This window comes from Mchenga conophoros, linkage group LG3 (genome assembly GCF_057382185.1).
Source record: "Mchenga conophoros isolate Kocher_MC1m ecotype Shallow Benthic linkage group LG3, M_conophoros_male_GT1.1, whole genome shotgun sequence".
NCBI lineage: Eukaryota > Metazoa > Chordata > Actinopteri > Cichliformes > Cichlidae > Mchenga > Mchenga conophoros.
Genome location: NC_140528.1, coordinates 53,214,181 through 53,236,027, shown reverse-complemented (window position 1 = coordinate 53,236,027; position 21,847 = coordinate 53,214,181). Strand labels below are relative to the sequence as shown.

The 21,847-nt window shown below is 39.8% G+C and overlaps 1 protein-coding gene and 1 pseudogene across 1 annotated transcript; one reads left to right on the top strand and one right to left on the bottom strand.

Moving 5' to 3' along the window:
• Window positions 1-291: 291 nt before the first annotated feature.
• On the bottom strand, window positions 292-1,192 carry LOC146579472 (stonustoxin subunit alpha-like). Its single transcript, XM_085267959.1, has 2 exons — window positions 1,138-1,192; window positions 292-833 (listed from the first exon to the last, which is right to left on the bottom strand). The coding sequence occupies exons 1-2, from the start codon at window positions 1,190-1,192 to the stop codon at window positions 292-294; spliced, it is 597 nt and encodes a 198-aa protein (XP_085124085.1).
• A 12,203-nt stretch (window positions 1,193-13,395) lies between these two features.
• Window positions 13,396-19,433, top strand: LOC146579471 (polymeric immunoglobulin receptor-like; annotated as a pseudogene).
• The last annotated feature ends 2,414 nt before the right edge of the window (window positions 19,434-21,847 follow it).

Genomic DNA, 21,847 nt, shown 5'->3' with positions numbered 1-21,847 from the left:
CAAATGTATAGTTATGCAATGTAAAAAATTAAAGAAGCCCAAACCCAAAATATTTAAAGCCTGCAGCTAGTCCTGTGGGTATTTAAAATGTAACATATTAGTAGAAACTGATAACTGCTCTTGAAAAATAGGCACCTCAAACAATAAGATGATAAAAGACATTTTTTTCAGGAGAATCTCTGGACTGCAAATCAAACTAATATATGTACAATGTATGAGACAATTTACCTGATAGATTTAACATTTACAATAGTTAAGTGCGAAAAAGTATGAAACACCACAGTAAGTTCATTATTCTGAGTCAGCACAGAGGTGGATACTAGAGTCAGGCTTCACTCTAAACCCAGCATATACAGGTTCAGTGAAGGTGGTGTTGAAGGTGTGCAGGTGGATCAGTTTATCAGAGGAGACACTGTAGAAGGACACAGTTCCTGCAGAACAGTCCACATACACTGCTACTTTGTGAGAGAGAGCTGAGGGGAGAAGAGGGATGGCTCTTCCAATGTAATCATGATTTCCATAGTAACCTATATTATCACGACAGTAGAGACTCCAGGATTGGTAAGTCCTTCCAAACCTGCTTTCATCCTCTTCTCCTCTCCTTCTGATTCCTCCATAAGCTACAGCAACATGAACCTCTCCACTCCACTCAACCTCCCAGTAACAGCGACCACTTAGACTGTTGGTACACAGCAGCTGAGGCCACTGATCAAACCTATGATCATGATGAGGATACAGCTGGTCTTCTTTCACATGTGTCACCTCCTTCTTGTCGTCAGACAGTTTGAGGTTCCTGTGTGCTGTGTTTGGATCCAGCGTCAGATCACATAAATCTAAAAGGGCCAATAAGACACAGTGCATAAACACTTAACTCTAACAACTCATTAGCAAATTATTAATTAGAGCCAATGTGTAACAGTAAATGTGGTCCTCATATTTTGTGGTCTGTAGCTTAAACATTCGAGGATGCAGGCAGTGTGATGATGAGTGTGAATGAGAAAAAAGAAAAAAATCGTCTTAAAAACAAAATTATCAACAATAATTATTTGAAAGGGAAGTGAATTAGAATAAATATTAACATTTAAATATAAGCATACAGGCTTTGTATTTACATTCACTTAATCATTTGAATCCTACCAGCTAAAGACAGCGGTAGGTAGTTCCATCTTTGAAGATCAGACTTAACTTTCATTGTAAGTAAAGTAATATTCTGTTCCCGCATTAATCTCAGAGATCGTGAAATTGCAATTTTGAGATAATTAAACCCCGAATTAGCCATTTGAAAGGGTATAGTTGATGTAGGTATGTCTGCAGCCATTTGATTAAGTGGAAAGTATTCGCTTTTGGAGATGTTAAGCTTATATCCCGATAAATATCAGAAAGAATTTAATACTGATAAAATGTGTGGGATATTTAGTAGAGGATCATTCACATAAAGAAGCAAACCATCTGCATAAAGCGACACCTGATGTTTTATACCCCATCTATCAATCCCTCCTAATCCTTTCACCATTTTTAAAGCTACTGAGAGTGGTTCAATTACTAATGCAAAACTGGTTACACTTAACACAGGACATATAACTATCAAATTAAACAGGAAACACAACAAATATGGAGACGAGGACTAAGATACGTAAGCTTGACACTCAGACCAAGGGAGAAACAGACTTGGACACATAACTGACTGGGGACACATAGAGAACATGGAAGATGTAGACAAGAGAACAAAAAGAGAAACATGTAACACAAGGTTGGCACAGTGACAGAAAACTAAAAACTAGAAATTCTAAATGTAACATAAGACCAAACAATGCGAGAACCAAATCCACGAATGACACAAAATCGAAGAATATTGGAAAAACCCCAAAACACATAAACACTGAGTCACAGACCCAATGCCATGACAAAAAGCTGGTTATACAAAGAGGGAAGGATGATTTTTTTCGTCAGCCCTGTTACATCACAGCTGATGCAACTTTTCGTGAAATTGCACGTACTGTACTAACAGAACATGCTGCAATATTATTTCTCAAATTTGTGCATTTTTTTCTGAATCTCAAAAAGCAGCTCTTTCTCAGTTTAAGTTGAGATAAGTCTTTTGTTGCTCTTGCTCTGTGTCACAGTTTGATATGAACTATTGATGGACGACCTGCATATTTTTACCCGTATACATGTCATGGATTTCGAAATATAAGCTTTTTCTTCATGACCTGCTTTTGTTGTTAAAGCATAAGGATTGCCCACCTGTTAAGGAGCACATACAGACATACACGCATGTATGCACTACGATCATTACAGTAAAGAATTCTAATCTAAAATTAAAAATATATTACCTCTGTCATGGAAATTTAATTAGTCAAGCCTGCTGACATGGTAGTAGCAGTAACAACATCTTTATTTCATGCATGAAGACAGACGTCAGTCGGGGGGCACTGGGAGCCATCCCTGAAGATGCCCAGTCCAGACCTCTTTTAAATACAGTCAACAGAACAAAACGCTGTTGTTCACACTTTTGATATCCTCCAAGGAAAGAGTTCACAGAAAAGATGTAAGACAGAGAAACTAGAAACTAGACAGACAGACAGTAAAACTTTGTCAGGCCCCAGCTCTGTGCATGTGGACCCATAGTTGCTCTTTGAGGTTGGAGCTGATCGCCAGCTTCTGAAAAACAAATATAATTGGTGAAATACTGAACGAATGCCGGAGGTGTACCAAAAAAATTATATAAATAGCTCTGTTTTCATATCCAGCACTTTGAATGTAAGAAAATCTAAAAATATAATAGAGTTCTCAGCAGACTCCATAACGTAAACAACACAGACAGTGATTATTATCTTTAAAAAGAAAAATTCTAGTAAAAATTATCTTACCAGTATCGACACGATGCCTTGGTAAAGATCATGCAGAGATGTTTCCAAGTGTCATCATTTCCTTACAAATGCATTTGGAGATCAGCACACTGCATCCTATGCAGTCGTATTTGTTGGAGAAATTGATTGTCATTAATGAGAATGATTTACGTGTGAAGAATGCATGATCAAAAACAAATGCCTATAAACTGTTAACACATGACCTATTGAACCTGCCAGACTGTTTCATTTTATAACCTTTTAAAAACTTCTGCGAGATAGAGGAACTGAAACTGCGACTGCGCCTGCCAGCTCCTGTCATCTCAAAAGAAAGACATGTTTTACAAGGGCTAAATATGAGGAAGTCACATGACCATTGCTTCAATGTGTCCTAATACGGTTGTGCACCATAAATCTTCTAGCCGATTAGAAGCTTTATTTAAAGTTTTGCTAATTTCCACTGCAAGTATAACCAGCTACAAGTTCCTGTTTTTATAGTTCAGAAAGATGCTCACACTCGTTAAAGGGTCACGCCATAAATGGTGACAGGAAGTGACCCCCCCCCCCCCCCACACACACACACACACACACACATACACACTGACACTGATGTTGCTCACACAAATGCTTGCTTAAGACTGTCACGTGTATTTGTAATTGCATATTCATGTATGATCACTGCTCGCAATAAAAAGAGGGAAAGAGGGAACTCAGGTTTGGAGTTGCTTGGATGGGCGAGTGGTAGCACTGCTCACCTCGACGCACCCCTTTGCCGGCAAGAAAACCAATTGAGCTCTGAGTGTCTTGCTTCATTCACAGTGACAGGTCTCTGAGAAAGCGAAGTCTGTGAGTTTAGGCCTAACAGTATTCTAGAGGCTGATCTAAAGAATTCCACACAACAGCTACAGTTATAGTCTCTGGTCTCCTCCCCCTACTGTAAATGCCCCCACAATGGTAAAATGCTGATACAGTAACCAGTTAAACCAGTTATTTTAGTTGGATGTGTCAGGTTTGGTCGTGAAAGTCGACTCCAGTGTGATGTTGTGGTTCTTTGCCTGCCTCCAGGTGTCCATAAGTTATGGTACTTCCGCAACTAGCTAGTGCTACAGAAGAGAAGCAAGCATAAAGGTAGTTTTTTTAAGTGTCAGGTAATTTTAAATGTGATGTTTCTATCAGCTCATCAAACATCAGCAACTATTTAAAGGTTGCAGGTTAGTGCAGGATAAACAGGTTAGTTTGCTGCACTGTGATCGATTTAAAGTAAACAACAGTGTGTGACTGGTGCACAGTGGCTGGGGTTTCATTGTCTGAGTTAGCTTACATCAAGTGTAGCAGAGATTCATATGAATTTAATATCATAATAATAATAATAATAATAATAATAATAATAATAATAATAATAATAATAATACATTTTATTTGAGGGCGCTTTTCTAAAACCCAAGGTCACCTTACAAAGAGAAAAAGATATCAGTAAAACGGTAGATTAAAATAAATTAAAATACAAAAAACTAAAGTGGCCCCTAGAGACAAAACACGTACAAACTCCAAAACACTTGCAAAATCCAAAACACTTGCAAACTCCAAAACACTTGCAAATTCCAAAACACGTACAAACTCCAAAACACTTGCAAATTCCAAAACACTTGCAAACTTCAAAACACTTGCAAATTCCAAAACACGTACAAACTCCAAAACACTTGCAAATTCCAAAACACGTACAAACTCCAAAACACTTGCAAATTCCAAAACACTTGCAAACTTCAAAACACTTGCAAAATCCAAAACACATGCAAATTCCAAAACACAACGGAAGTGCTCCAGGACGCTAGGGGCAGTGTTGAGCTCGATTTGCAAAATAAGCTGCAAGTTTGTCTGTATGGGACGGTCTAGTCTCCGTCTCGCTTCCCAGGTTGCCTAGCAACCATGATACTAACCGCTGGAAACTCATACAACTTTGTTTGACAGAAATGAAGGAGAACATATTTTGTTAATTTGTTTGTTTGTTTCTACAAGAGCTTTGTGTGATGTGATAAGTATCTGAGGCTGAGACCACAGGACAGTAAAACATGATTGTTGGGCTTCATTTCTGTACTGAACAGTCATTTAAGATTAGTTAGTAAATAACAATTAGCTAATGTTGTTCATGAGACTAAAGTCATATCACTTTGGTAATGTAAATATAATGTGGCCAATATTCTAGTTATTATATTAATCATTATTAGCTATTACAGCAGTGAACATGAACTCTGTGCCAAATACTGAGCCTCAGTACAGATTCAAGTTGCAGTTATTTATATGTCTTATCACCTTAAATCTTCACTCAAAGACAAGTATCTTTGACAGTGCATATATAGGTGTATCATATATAAGAGACAAATGTTGTTCCTTCAGTATGTTGGCATTAATAAATTTGGCTCAATGCTTACATATATTTATAAAAAGAAAATGTACAAGCTGTGATAACTGTTTCTGATAGAATGAAGAGTAGACTGATATATGAAATATTCCTTTATTGGGTGAGAAAATCAGACCATGTCATAACTGCTTTAAGTCATACAGAATAGATATCAGAGCCTTAAACAGGTTGACTTCTGCTAAATGGGTCAAACTGGGCAGAAAGTATACAAACACATAACATCCTTATAAAATATGATGTAACACTATAGATCAACTTACCTCAGAATATATAAAGCATATAAACAATTACAGCAATATGATGCAACAAACACAGCAGTACTACTAATCCAAAATACTCAAAGCTTCATAGAACTGAAACAAACATTTATTTTTAGCTCCATTCTGCTGCTGATACATACTTTAGGTTTCTGAATGTTAAACTTGTTGCTGCCTTTCATAGTGTGTAACTTGAAGGCCCTGAGTACTTTCTCCCACACTGAAAACACTGGGAGGATAAAATTATTTGAACATTACCTAATAAGACTGATTCAGGACAGACAATTAGTGATTCTAAACTTGTCTAGCAGTCCTTCACAAACAGGGAACAGTCTGTCTATTCTCTCCATCTGTCAGCTGCTGCTGGCTCTTCCTCCTCCTCTTCCTCACACACTGCTGAGTTTGTCCTGGTGGATCATCAGGGGTGCAAAGCCTCACAGATGATGTGCAGCAGTGGGTCCCTCAGTCTGTCCTCACTCTGGACACTTGCAGTTGTCACACATGGAAATCAAGTGTGTGATAAGCTGCAGGATTCAAACACAAGTGTAACTTATAAATGAATGTTCATACTTTTATTCCACAATCAGAGAGAAAGAAACAGAGAGAGAGTGCAGGACAGACAGACAGGTGACAGTCTCAGGTGTATACACTGCTACAAAACAGCATAAAAGAAGGAGGATTTAGTTTGTGTTATTACGAAACAAGAGGAGTTCCCAGATGGTACAGTGGACACATGTGTGGCTCCTGTGATTAAAGCATCTTTCTTTCAGCTTAACGAGTAAACTGTCAGCTCGTTCAAACACACGTTAAAGTCCGTTTGGCTCGACACCACCGAACAGAGGCAGCAATATAACATAGCTAACATTAACAGTGCAGTGAATCCTGCTTGTGCCGTGATATTCATGACTGCAAACCGAGCAGCATCACTGACTTTCAGCCTGTTGTGTTTGTGGATATATGACTGACTTTAATTATCCATAAAATCATCACATTCTCTGTAAGATTAAAGTCAACTATTGAACGGCGTATATTTTGAAGTAAAGGCTTTAAAACCAAGTTAGTACAAACATCGCTAATATCACATAACTTTCCCGACATGTGGCCAACAGTAATGTTTTAATGTTCTTCATTATAAAAACATTTGTGCATAAATAAGTGACATAATATTCAGTACTTACTTCTGAAAGTTTACTCTTCGGCGGCTCCGCTTCCGCCGTTTTTTTCGGCAAAATTATCCACACCACCACCGCGCTATGAAATCTGGGATATGTTGGGCCCATCCTTAAAATTCAGGGAAATTAAGGACGCATTTGAGGGCCGCATTTCGAGCAGCCTTTGAATTGGGACAGCCTTTGTCGTGTCGCTGTGCCGTAATCGGCCTTAAAATGCGGCCTTTAAGGCTGCAGACCCTGAATTGGGATACAGCCCAAATCCGGTCATTGGTACTTCCTGGCTTGTGTAGTTACTAGGTAACAAAAGCTCAACACTGCCCCTAGCGTCCTGGAGCACTTCCGTTGTGTTTTGGAATTTGCATGTGTTTTGGGGTTTGCATGTGTTTTGGATTTTGGAAGTGTTTTGGATTTTGCAAGTGTTTTGGAGTTTGCAAGTGTTTTGGAGTTTGTACGTGCTTTGTCTCTATGGGCCACCGTAAAAAACCCCAAATAAAAACAAAAAAATAAATAAACAAGATTTGACCCCAAGTTAGATCTGTATTAAAGTGAATAAGCCTGTTTAAGAGGTTTGATATTGGGAGAAGATTATCAAAATTATTGGGATCTGCACCAGGCTTTTAAAGAATTGGAATGATAGAAGCAGTTTTCAAAGATGAAGGAACAATTCTAGTGTTAAGGGAAGAGTGGATAATACTAGTTATGAGAGGAGCCAATCAGGGAAGACAAGCTTTAACTGACATGGTGGGAAGAGGGCGAAGCTGACAAGCGGATGATTTCGATTTTTGAATAAGATTTAATACATCAACTATGGAGACTGTAGTTACCTCACAAAACCTATAGCCTATAGCTAAACCAACCAACAAGGTTGGTTTAGCTATAGGCCTTAGTGTGGGTGTAATTGTGCAGAGACAGAGGAATTTATTGACGGTGGGGGTCTGCCTGTCATAAAAGGAAATAGGAAGCCATAGTTGGGGGATGCTAGGACTGTATGGAACAGATAGGAAAGAGAGGGGAAGTTTGTTACCCTTCTCCCTGAATGTGATAAAGGCTCACAACTGTCACAAGTTATAAGTAGGTTTGCAGGGGACCCTCCCCCACGCTGGGCTGTGAAAGTAGAACAAAGGGAAGCCAACAGCTCAGTGGAAATTCCCCAAGGGATACCTGAGTGGGGGTCTTAGTTTCCAGTGACTTGGAGGTGAGAGGAGATGACTTTTTATGACCAGCAGGAAGTCACGTATATAGAGACACATACGCACGCACACGCACACACATGCACTAACGTGTTCGTACATACACAAACACAGTGTTTTGGATTTACAACACACTATGTGGGTTTTATGATGGGGGGTTGCTTGTATAAAACTGGTTGTAACAGACAAAGAAGTTGATATTTGCTGAGTAATTTCCGGGCCATGTACATCTCCCTTCTAGAAGATGCATAACTGATTGCGGATGAATAAAGGTTTTGTGAGGTAACTACTGAGTTCTGGTGTTGTCTCTGATGGCCTCAGGAATAAAAAGATCTGGGGTGAAACTGCTAAACGCAACACATCATAGTAAGAACCAAGTTCATTGGGGGTTGAGGAGCTGTGAATAAATGGAAGGTCATGGCAGATGAGAGATCATCATGGTTAATATTACAAATTTTCCTAAATGTGATGTCACGAGGAGTACAGGTGCAAGGTTCAAGTATCTTTATTAGATTAGATTAGATTAGATAGAACTTTATTAATCCCTCGGGTGGGTTCCTCTGGGAAATTCGATTTGTCACATGCATAGTTATACAAGTATAACACACAGTGAAATGTAGCCTGACACGCTCCTCGACATGTGCAAAAATGGGGGGGGGGGGGGGGTAGAGGAAGAATATTATATATATATACACTCAACAAAAATATAAACGCAACACCTTTGTTACTGCTCCCATTCCCCATGGGATGGACGTAGAGACCTAAAATTCATTCCAGATACACAATATAACCATCCCCCCCAAACAGTGGTCACAAATCAGTCCAAATGTGTGGTAGTGGGCACATCTGCCATATTGAGATAATCCATCCCACCTCACAGGTGTGCCACATCAGGATGCTGATCTGACATCATGAGTAGTGCACAGGTGTACCTCAGACTGCCCACAACAAAAGGCCACCCTGGAATGTGCAGTTTTTTGCGCTATTGGGGGTCTGGGGACCCAGAACCGGTCAGTATCTGGTGTGACCACCATTTGCCTCATGCAGTGCAACACATCGTCGCATGGAGTCTATCAGATTGTCAGTTGTGGCCTGTGGAATGTTGGTCCACTCCACTTCAATGGCTGTGCGAGGTTGTTGGATATTCGTGGGAACTGGTACACGCTGTCGTATACGCCGGTCAAGCACATCCCGAACATGCTCAATGGGTGACATGTCCGGTGAGTATGCTGGCCATGCAAGAACTGGGACATTCTCAGCTGCGATCTGCCCTGAACAATGTGAACCATGATTCATCCGTGAAGCGCACACCTCTCCAACGTGCCAGACGCCATCGAATGTGAGCATTTGCCCACACAAGTCTGTTACGGCGACGAGCTGGAGTCAGGTCAAGACCCCGATGAGGACGACGGGCATGCAGTTGAGCGTCCCTGAGACGGTTTCTGACAGTTTGTGCAGAAATTGTTTGGTTGTGCAAACCAATTGTTCCAGCAGCTGTCTGGGTGGCTGGTCTCAGACGATCTTGGAGGTGAACCTGCTGGATGTGGAGGTCCTGGGCTGGTGTGGTTACACGAGGTCTGCGGTTGTGAGGCCGGTTGGATGTGCTGCCATATTCTCTGAAACGCCTGTGGAGACGGCTTATGGTTGAGAAATGAACATTCAATGCACGGGCGACAGATCTGGTTGACATTCCTGCTGTCAGCATGCCAATTGCACGCTCCCTCATTGCTTGTGGCATCTGTGGCATTTTGCTGTGAGACAAAACTGCACATTCCAGGGTGGCCTTTTGTTGTGGGCAGTCTGAGGTACACCTGTGCACTACTCATGATGTCAGATCAGCATCCTGATGTGGCACACCTGTGAGGTGGGATGGATTATCTCAATATGGCAGATGTGCCCACTACCACACATTTGGACTGATTTGTGACCACTGTTTGGGAGGGATGGTTATATTGTGTATCTGGAATGAATTTTAGGTCTCTACGTCCATCCCATGGGGAATGGGAGCAGTAACAAAGGTGTTGCGTTTATATTTTTGTTGAGTGTATATATATATATATATATATATATATATATATATATATATATATATATATATATATAGTATATAGTATATACATTGGGTTTTGGAAGCTGTTGTATTTACATTAAAAGAAATAAACATATGATCAGATTGGGGAAACAAATGGGCTTTACAGTGAGTGGGGGTAATGCCAGAACAGCAGACCAAATCCAAGCTATGACCTTTAAAATGAGAAGAAAATTTTATGTATTGTAGAAGCCCAAAACTTTCCAAACAGGAAGTAAAATCTCTGGAAAGGGGGATGTTATCATTGTCCACATGAATTTTGAAGTCACGAATGGATTGCATTTGCATTTATATAGCGCTTTTCGAGAACCTCAAAGCGCTGTACAATTCCATTATTCATTCACTCTCACATTCACACACTGGTGGAGGAAAGCTACAGTTGTAGCCACAGCTGCCCTGGGGCAGACTGACAGAAGCGAGGCTCCCATATCGCTCCATCGGCCCCTTTGGCCAACACCAGTAGGCGGTGGGTGAAGTGTCTTGCCCAAGGACACAACGACCGAGACTGTCCAAGCTGGGGCTCGAACCGGCAACCTTCTGATTACAAGACGAACTGCCAACTCTTGAGCCACGATCGCCCCAACAATTATCAAATTTGGGGAAAGTACACAGAAATGAGTGACAAGCGCAGCAAAGTCATTCCTTAAAAATTCCTTATTTGGCTTAGTTGGCTGAGAAACAGCACATATAATGGTGGAAGTAGATCCAAGGAGCTGTACTGCAAAGTATTCAAATGAGTGGGAGGGTGGAGCAGAGACAGGGAGAACTTTCCAGTGCTTTCAGCGAATTATGGCGAGGCCGCCGCCTCTCCCGAATTGTGAGGTTGACAGATGTAAACAAACTAAGATGGAGTAGAGTCATTGAGGGAATTCATTAGGCTGTTGCCAGGTTTCAATCAAGCAAAGAAAGTCCAGGAGATCCTGGACGAGATGCCCCTTACCAGTAAGAGAGCGGATGTTTAATAGACCGAAGTTGACGCTGGAGTTACTATGTCTGACAGTAGGCTTAGCTCACCTAACTAGGTGGGCCAGCACATTGTGGTCAACAGCCACAGTCATGCAGGGAGGACGACGAGTTCTGGACCAGATGGACACTACTGAGTTGGTGTCATTGCTATTGAAGTTTCGCCAGACCCCTCGGTGGATGTACCTGCAGCGGGGCTTGAAAGCGGTGTCTGGATAGAGGCAAAGAGCCACAGGTGGAGAGACAGCCAGGCAAACGCGGAGTCGCAAAATTTCCGTAGCAGAGTACTGAAGCAGAGCTGTCGCCAGTAGATGGGCAATGGAAAAAAACAACCCAGGTGAGCACGGACCACACAGACACCCTATGGATAATGTTTCCTCTAATTTTTCATGTGTCTGAGCGAACACACAAACTCACTGAGCAGACACTTGGACCACTGTGAGCAACAGCAGACGTGTGCACTGTGGTCACGGCAGCATAGAATCCATCCAAGTTACATGGTTTATTAAAATAATCAAATTACAGCCTTTACATTTATGTCAGACTACTTTTAATTAACTGCTTTAGCCCACTTACAATGAACATTAAAGTAAAAATAACTTGAACTCCAATTTTCAAAACACAACTTTCTTTCTTTCCTTTTTTTTTTTTTTTTATAAATCTCTGACTTGTATTATGAGTCTGTGGTCTGGGAGAGAGTCCTGCAACTCTGTGTGTAAAATACAGTAAATAATGACCAATGTTGGGCTATTAATTATATAGTTACTTCTTCAAAAAAGTAACTGAGTTATGCAAACAACAAAGTTTTTTGCAGCTGTTTACCTAAAAATGCAGCCAAGGCGTTTTTTTAAATAAACATTTCAAACTATTTACAGAACAATCAGCTGTTCTGCATCAAATTTGATGCCACGCAAATTATTTGTGCCACTCCAAAAAATAATTTCTGTCCACTATGAGATAAAGGAGAACAACAGACTGATACCTGCAGGCCTGACAACAGGAGATGTATCACTGCTGCAGTGTTGCCAACTCCTCAGTAAGGAAAATCGCTATTGGTTGTCCTAAAAGTTGCTAGAAGTCGCTAAATGACGTCATCTCCTAATTTGCATAGTTGGTCATGCTAATGTAATTGTAACCTATGTTGTTGGAGAGAGAAATAACATCGTGGAAGAGACATAAAGTGAGTTAAAAATGTCCTAAATGCATTTAGAGTTTATTTAGAACTACAAATTAAATTTCTTTTAGCAATTATTGTTTTTTTTAATGTCACAATTCCAACCCCGCTACTTTACCCGGGCTTGGACCGGCAAAAGTGACCCGAAATAGGCACTCTGGTTTTTCGTGGCCTATCAACACAATTTAAAAACTGGTATCGTTTTTAAATTGTGGTATAAAGTCCACACCTTTTTCCCTCAATTGTTCCATCTGTCCTGGTCACATCTCCAATGGTTGTACACATTGTCATTAGCGTGGCTTCATTCCACATCAGCCACGCCGCTTTGCTAGCTAAAACACCGTGTCGGCACATAAGGACGCTGTCATAGCCTGTCGACCTTAATTCGGTGTGTATATACAAATGTGAATTGCATTATTGGCTGGACTATGGGATACGTTGGCATCATTCTAATTCCATACGGGAGCAGCCAGTCATTTACTGACTAACACTGCAAAAGAGAATTGTTAAATTTTTTATTTTAATTTCAATTCAGGTTGGATTTTTTTTGTACGCAAAGCAGATTTTCTGTGTGCAGAGACCGTGCCAGCTGTGCGCAATTGTGCACGTGCGCAGCTTAGAGGAAGCATTGCCTGTGGATCCACATCTTAATCAGGGCCAGACACTAAATGTAGATGGCTGGAAAAGGCCCAATGAGGGTAAAAGATCAAACACACAGCTGAAGCACAAGCAGTAAAAACCAGCAAATGTTGCAAAAACAAATCAAAACAGGATTACGCTTTAAAAACTTGATTCAAGTTGTCGTCATTAACTTTAAAACCAAAATAAAATGAGAATAAATTGGTGAGCAGCGACAGCCAAATGCGCCAGCGTTTACTTAGCCGATTACCTGTAAATATAGAAATATCCTCCAAAGAGCTACATTTATTTTTACTTTAAATACATTTCAGACCCTTTACTTTTTAGTTTTACTTGTTTAAATAAGATGAATTAGTATTTCAAAGTCTGAAACTGTTGTCATTGACATTTACGGCATCAGAGAAACTTCACAGTACTGATCTACAAACAGGCAGATTCATATGCAATGTTTTGTACACGCATACGTTTCATTGTCACATCATCATCCTCATTAGTGTGTGATGAATGCAACTAAAAAAAGGAAGGAAACAACTTATTGAGTAACTTCAGTTTTCTGATGATCTGACAAACACAGACGGAGTTAAGTGTCAGACGCTGTTCTTCTGAAGTTTAACAATTTTTTTGCATCAGGATCAAAGTCAGAATGAAAATCCTCCATTTTCTCTTTTTCTGCATTTTGTCAGGTGAGGACTTAATGTTGCTCTTTAATTAAAAAATATTCAACTTCATAAAATAAACTTTAGACACTAAAATCCATACACTAAATAATGTTTTGATTATCTATCTTTTAATAATTTTATTTATTTAATCTTTTCATCTGACAGATCCAGCTGGGCTCGTCAAGGCAAAACAGAATATCTGGTCTGCAGCCGAAGGAGCAAATGCTTCACTTAGATGCCCTTCAACTTTTTCTTTAAGCACAAAGTTCTTCTGTAAGGAAAAATGTGAGCGAGCAGAAGATATCCTCATTAAAACAGATGGAAATACAGCTCAGAGTGGGAGATACAGCATTAATTATAAAGACGGATTTCCAGGAACAGGATTCATGTCTGTGACCTTCACGATCAAGTCTGACTCAGGACTGTACAGGTGTTCTTTAGGAAGATCTTCTGTTCCAGATACATACTATGACTTTGAGGTCAGAGTTTCAAATGGTGAGTTTGTACGAAAATTCCCTGAAATAAAAAAATATGAAGAGCCCTCACTAGCTCTAATTTAGCATTATAGACCATGTTTAGATCAAGCTGTTTAATTAATTAATAAATAGAAATTAACATGATATACCATGTAGGTGTACATTTTATACAGCATGGAAAAAATTTCTTTCTTTGGCTCTCGGAGGAGGCGGAAGCACTTTTTCTCTTCTCCCTTATCTTCCCTGCTAGTTCTTATGTCCTTGTCTAGTCTCGTGTCTTTTTTGTATTACTTTCCCTGGAACACTCTCTCACAGTCTGGGTCTAAAACCTAAAAGAGAATTATGGATTTGATCAACTGGTCTCTGAATGCTATTGACACCCTTTAACGAGAAGTCTGGAGTCGGGAGAACCCGAGTGCCCTGGAGGGACTTTCCCTGCCGGATACACGATGGACGGGTGGCAGAGGATCATGTGCCTGGCGGGACTGTCAATCGAGGACGCTGAAGATATCTACCTATTCGGAACCATGATAACAGGGTTCTTGCTGATCGGAGCTGGCTTGGCCCTGGCTTATTGGAGAATTAAGAAAGCAGAACCGGCTGTTCAAACCCCCACAAGGCTGCCCGCTGGGATTGGAACGACAGGTGCGACTTCTCAAAAAGGGCTCACTGAAGGCAGCAAGGTTAAGAGCTTGGAGGCGCTTACGACTGCAGTGAATGCTCAGAATAACACCTCTGAGCGTATGTATGTTGGATTACATCAGGAAAGAATCAACTCAGAACAACATCTCTGGGTGGAGCTGGATTACACCTCGGATCAGTTGGCTGCGGTCGTGAGGTCTCAGAATCTGCTATGTGAGCAAAAGAGTGACAAGACCACAGAATCGACGGCTAATAACATCATGGAGAAACTCGCAGCTGTTAACGGGAGACTGAGAGACCAGTGTCGGAGTGTTAAAAAAAGCTTGACATTCTCATGAGTTGTTTGCAAAAGAAAAATCACCATCATAATGCGTCTACCCCTTCCGCGCCAGCTGCAGGCTCAAGGCCAGAGCTGAACAAAACTCCCTGATAACGACTGTGTTGAGTCTGTTCCTTCCCATTCCCTACAAGGCCACCTGGGTTGGCTGGAAGACTCTTTACTTAGCCTGGCGGGGCGAAGGACACTGTCTCACCTGAACTATGGACACACACACACACATACATATACTGATACTGATAAGCACTCACTGACGCATCACCTTCCCTATCCAACGCCACCTCCAACGCTTACCTCCCCTCTGATGTGGACATCGGGTCAGCTGGAGGCGCAGTCAAAGATTGTAGCGGTCCCAGATCAGATGTACACACTGGAACTCTTTCCCAAGTTGCTTGTCTGTGTTTATTGTGTTATGGTGTGTTGTTACCTGTGCATTCCTGTATTATCCTTTTGTGTTACACATTTCAATGTTTTTTTCCTCGCTACCTGGCCTGACCTGTCTTCCCAATGTGATGTTTGCATTGTATGTACGGTCGGCAAGGTCTGTCATCTCGGTTGTGGGCAAAAGACCTGCAACTGACAAATAAAGGCTATCTCATCTCATTTCAACTGTACTTTTGATAAGTTGAATTGAAATTGTAGCACCTCAGTGTAAAGCATACAACAATATGTAATGATTTATGGATTCACATTTAATTAATGTTCTTATATTTCACAGAACTGGATAGAAATGCTGTTTTTTGTCGAACACAAATTGAGGGAGAAAACATCACGTTGGTGTGTTCCAATACTGTGTATGGACACAGGAAGTTCTTTTGTAAGAATGAGTGTAAGAATGAAGGGGAGATCCTCATTGACACAACTAATAACAAATCTGAGAGTGGCAGATACAGCATTGAATACAGACCAGGATCTACAGTTGGACTGTATATGACCATCACACAGCTGACCAAGTTAGACACAGGACGGTACAGGTGTGGTTATGGAAACCCTCTGTCTCCAGATTTGTATAAAAACAATGATGTTCATGTGATTGATGGTAAGTTTCTTTTCAAGATGGTAAAACATTTTTCATATTTTATTTTTCTTGAAATGCTACTACTACGAATAGTAGATGATCACAAAAATAAACAAAATTAGAACACAAATAAATGAAAACATGAAACTTCCCACCTTCTGATTTGAGGTGAGATTGTTGTTACTGCCAGAGATCAGCTGATTCACTGCTGAGAGATCATTGCACCTTTTAAGAACTTTCTAAACTGAAATAGAGGGTTTGACATTTTAAAAAGTATTTTCCTTTAATTTGTCCAGCTTTCTTTTTTTAAAGTCTGGATGACCAGTCTCTGAGTATTATTTTTTTGTTGTTGTGCTGGCCAATCTAATCCACTGTTCATTCACAAATGCAAAAACTACTTCTTATGATGCTCGTATAAGCATGTACAGTAAGTTTCACAATCATATTCTCTTTTAATCAGTGCACATATTACATACAAAAAATATTTTAAAATCATTTCAAATCTAAGTGTGTGCTTTAAATGCATTGTTGGAAAATATCATGGCGGAGCTAAAACTGAGGGGACATCATCTACCATTTTTGCTAAAGCTGAGTGTTTCTACGCATGCAGGTGCATTTTGTGTTTGATAAATTTTTGTATTTGCCCGTGTGATAACATGATTATTATTTTTACTTTATTACTTTATTATTTGTCTTTATCACTATTGATTATGATTTTTATGTGTGTATTTATTGTACACACCTGCTTCCACACTACAAACAACAGCAACAACACAGAGTGAAAGTGTCACTGCAGGAGTCTCTACACATTGTCTTGACTCCTCCTGGCTTCTGGTTGTGCGTGCGTCCTTGGATGGTGTTTTGCTGATGGCTGTTTTCCTCATGCTCTGCTACATTAGTAAGACAAGGAGGAACTTTGGACTGAACACCAGAGAAAATGACACAAACATAGAGGTGAGTTTGTGTCACTTGTTTTCTGTCTGTTGTTGCACGTTTCAGTGAGTGCTGTTGATCCATGCTGTCTGTGAGACTTTCTCAGTGAAATTTAGTGAAAATAAATGATGTTACCTGTTATCAGAGTTTCTTCACCAGCAGAGGGAAGTGAAGACAAAGCAAACAACTTTTATAGCAGACAGAAACATGTTTATATAATTATGTAGATATGACAGCATACAATATATTTTACTGACCTTTCTAAGGTTATTCCACAACATCACCATTTCAGGGTGTCATATTTAAAAGTGTGAACGCACCGTTAGTCCTGTTTCCTGACACTGCAGCACATATATGCTGTTCTGAAGGAAACCTGTTGAACTTCTTATGATATTTATAATCTTTGTTTCTCTGGAAAAAAAATGTGTTTCTTATTTTTTTATTCCCATTTGTTAAAAGCGTGATGTTGCATGAGGTTGTTTAAACTCTGTTGTACATCTCATTGTCATGGTCCTGGGTCATTTTGACTCAGGGTTCTCAGTTTTCTTGTGTTTTTGTTTTATGTTAAGTTCATTTCTTAAGAATTATTCTACATCTCCTAGGTTATTCTGTTCAGTATTGTTTGTTAGATTTCCCCCTGTGTTGTTGCTCTCTGTGTCTTCCCCTGGTGTCAGCGTGTATACAGTGGTGTGAGTTGTCGTGCCTTGTTTTCCTCTCATGTTTTATTCCATCTTGTTTATGTCTCCCCCAGCCCATCATGTCCGCTCTCTCCCTCATGTTCCCTCATTCCCTCTCGTTTGCCTCTCCACTTCCGTATCGTATTTCCCGTTTTATTGTGAAGGTCCCGTGTTTCTATGTTTGGTCTAGCTTCCCTGTCTCATTATGGTTAGTGATGTCAGCTGTGTTCCTCGTGTCCTCACATCCCTGTTATCCGTCTGTGTATTTAGGTCAGCGTCTCCCTCAGTTCAGTGATGTCAAAGTCAAAAGTCAAAGTCAGCTTTATTTGTCAATTCTGCCACATGTACAGGACATACAGAGAATTGAAATTTCGTTACTCTCAACCCCTAGATGAATAGCAAATAAACATTTAAATATAAGAGAGTGATTAAAAAATGCAAGTAAAATAATTAAAAAGTAGAAATTTAAATAAATACAATACAATTTTACATATAACAAGAAACTATACAATATACAATATACAATATTCAGGTAAGGGTAAATGGCATTGAGTGCAAACCAGACAGAGTAGTGCAAATAGTGCAGATGGAGATTTAGTAATGTACGATAAAAGATAGTGTGACAGACAAAGTCTTATGAGGTAATGGCAGTCCAATGCTCCACAAAGTGACTGGAGCAGGCCAGTGAGTGCGTCAGAGAGTGTGTGTGTGTGTGTGTGTGTGTGTGTGTGTGAGACAGAGTTCAGTGAGACCGTGGTGGAGAAGAGGGGAGAGGGGGGCAGAATCGAGAGGGAGTTAAGCTTCCTGACAGCCTGATGGATGAAGCTGTCCTTCAGTCTGCTGGTCCTGGCCTGGAGACTCCGCAGTCTCCTCCCTGACGGCAGCAGCTTGAAGAAGCTTTGCATTGGGTGCGTGGGATCGGCCGCTATGCAAAGGGCTTAGCCTCCCTCATGGCTGTGTGTCTCTCCCTGTGTTTCCCTGAGTAACTTAGCATTAGTTTTGCATTGTCTTGTATCTCCTTTTTCCCCATTCAAATGCCTGGTATGCCCGATGGTGATTTTTGTTTTAATGGGCCGATGTTTTTTTGGTTTTTTTTTTACATTTTATAATGGTATAAACAATGAAAGCTGCTGACAGCTGCTAACGGTGCAGGGATGGGTCTAGCAAAATTCTGCCAAGGGGCCAGGTAGGGCATTAACAGGGAAAAGGGGGCACAAAGACTTTTATTTCTTATTCTCATTTAAAATGTGTAGCTTTTAATAAAGAATTATCTGAATCTTACAATCAAAGTGGTCTTCTGATGTATAATTTATAGAAATCATACATACTAACAAGACAGTGTTTGTTTTTCATTCAATGGCTTTAAGACTTTCCTGTAATCAGGGGTGCACATAAGTGGTCCACAGGTGCGCTTTCAAAATAAAAGACGCGCACCAGATAAGAAGTTGCAACGCACGTTTGCGTACATAAGATTTTCTGGAGGAGGACAGACATTTGTTTAGAACTCTTAAAGATGTCGAAGAAGCAAGCTCCTTTAAGCAATTACTTTGGTGTTCTTCCACCTCCAAAGAAATGTCAGAAGGAGTCCGAACTGTAAACAAAGCGCGTATTCTCGGAAAAGTGGTTGCAGGAGGTGAGCTGGCTTCAAACACAAAAACAGTAAGCTAGAGTGTGATTTTCACGACATATTCTGCACCACATCTCTGTGCGTCTTTTATTTTGAAAGCGCATGCGCACCTGCGGACCACTTATGTGCACCCCTGCCTATAATACCTGTTGGGCCGGTCTCTACTCAAAATACCGGGGCCAATGTTTTTGTCCCAGTCCAGCCCTGCTTATGTTTTATGTTGTTTATTTTCAGTTTTCTGCTGGGTATGAGAACTCATGAGATCCAAATTCCAGACATAAAGAGCCCAAAAGGACCATCATTTCATTTTGACATTTTTGAGCACATTTCTGCAATTTTATGATCACCTCCCATATTATTTGCTTCACTGTGTTTCTGTATTTTACTGTACTTTTGTAACTTAAGTAGTTGTATATGAAATGTTAGCAAGTAAAACTGATTCACTGTTACGATGACGAAGAACCCTGTCTGTTGTTACCATTAAGGTTTTTACTTTCTTTGTAATTATTGTTCCCAAAATGTAACTTTAACTGGTCGTTGTACACATTTGGTTTTAACTCGTATATTTTTGTCTAATGTACGATCTACAGATTTATGTGATTACTTCTGATATATTTAAAACTACTGGCTGTTGTTAGAAGACACACAATTAACATTTTTTTGAAAATTCTAAGTAATGTGATGTTTCCTTAAATTGAGTGATTACACATCTTTCTTATTGAACTTAAGCACAAGCCTAATGTTAATGCATCCTCTTGTGTTTAATAAATGTTTGTATTTGCCCGTATTGTAATATGATTATTATATTGCTGCATTTGTCTGCATTGCTGTTGATTTAGTATTGATTTGTTTTGTGGTTATTGTTCAAGGTCAATGTTGATCTTGGAAAAAAATGTCCTGAAACCACATCCAGTAAAACATCACATGGAAAGCTGTAGGTTTCGGGAGTTTAGTTTTCAATTTCCTTTGTACCTTTATGTTTTGGATCTGTACAAACCTGCCATCAGCCTGCAATTATCAGCTCTTCTGTTCACATCAGTCTGCCTTCAACATCCTGCACTTTGGTCCTCACACTCCACTCCACTGCGCTTGACATAAGGCTTATATTATAACTGGTAATTATTATGTGAATCCAGTCACATTACCAAACAATGGAAACACACTGTAACAAGTACAGTAGTGAATTAATTCTTTAAAAACGTATTACAGCACCAGCTTCATTGCACTCCCCTTATTATTACATCCACCAGTGAATTACTCAAACATGTCAGTAGATGGCACAAGGTGCTCAGAAGGAACACAAAAAATATCAGAGAGAAGTCCTGCAGGATAAATCGTGATGTTGAGCTAAACACAAGCTTCAGCTTTCTGCCTCTCTGATTGGACGGTTGAAACTAGTGTTTGTTCCTGATGCTTCACTTTTATTCTTGTTTTAAATCCAGCCTGAACTTTGAACTACATGATGACACAACTCTGAGACCTGGAACACATGATGAGACATGATGGTCCAACTCAGATTTCAAGATGCTGCCTGCAGGACACAAATCATTTGTGGAGACAGATTCTGAGTTCTCTAAAATAAATAAATGTCCTGATGTTCCTGCATGAAGATAAAAAAAATCCACAGTGTTACATGTTTTATAAAGGAGGATCAGCACAACAACAACAACTGCATCACTACATATACAAAATTTCAAGTGTTTAAGGGACATTAATTAAGGACACGAATTAAGTTTATCCTAAAGTAAAACAAAATCAAAGTAAATGTTTCCCTCTTATTAGTCAGAAGTTGGTTTAAAGTCACTGACATTAGCAGACATGACAGGTTAGCATGCTACAACCACTGACGCTCAATAAAATCTAACTGAGGGGTTTCACGAATAATATTTTTATGCAATCTACTCTTTATTGATACATAATGCAGCACTTAATGAGAAAATAAAGAAACTCATGTACCCACTCATTAACTTACAGGTTATGCTTGGTTAAACTTAAAACAAATAAAAACATAGCACCCTGACAGCTGGATAACACAGAAAACACTGACATTACAGAGACGTTTATAAATAGTAGCCATGACACACACAACTTCTATCTTAAGGGAAACTGAGAAACAGATTACAAAACTCATCGAAACAACATTAACCCCAACACTCTGTGCATGATCAGACACCAAAGGCCTTCAGCTTTGTTATGAAGTCTTCATTGAATATTTTCTTGAATTAAACTAGTTTGTCTGCTCCTCTCTCTCACTCTGTCTCATCCAGCATCACCTCCTTAAACATTTAAAGTTCACATGACACATCTGTGGTTCTTTAAAGGTGGAGAACAATGCCGAAAAAGCAGATTCAGTCAGATTAGGAGTTAGAAGTAAAAGGAGGAACTAAATTTTCTCTGAAAACAGACATCACTGTGTGTGTCTGGAGAGCTCATAAAGAAAATGTGGCAAAAAATCTGACTTTTCGGTCTAATTCATCTTTATTAGTTATTTATTTTTAATGGTGGAGAGAGTTAGTCAGCATAACTTTGCAAGGCTGTACAAATAAGTCTCATCTGAAACGTTGTCCTTGTTTTACAGAAGTTTTATTGAATCTGTTATTTCTTCCTGTTTTGATGTTTGGTTTTGTAACATAACTCTGAAGAACAAGAATTGGTTAGGACTTTTGGTAAAAACTGCCAGTAAAATCTCAGGGCATTCGTAAGATGGACTTTTGGTCATTTATAAC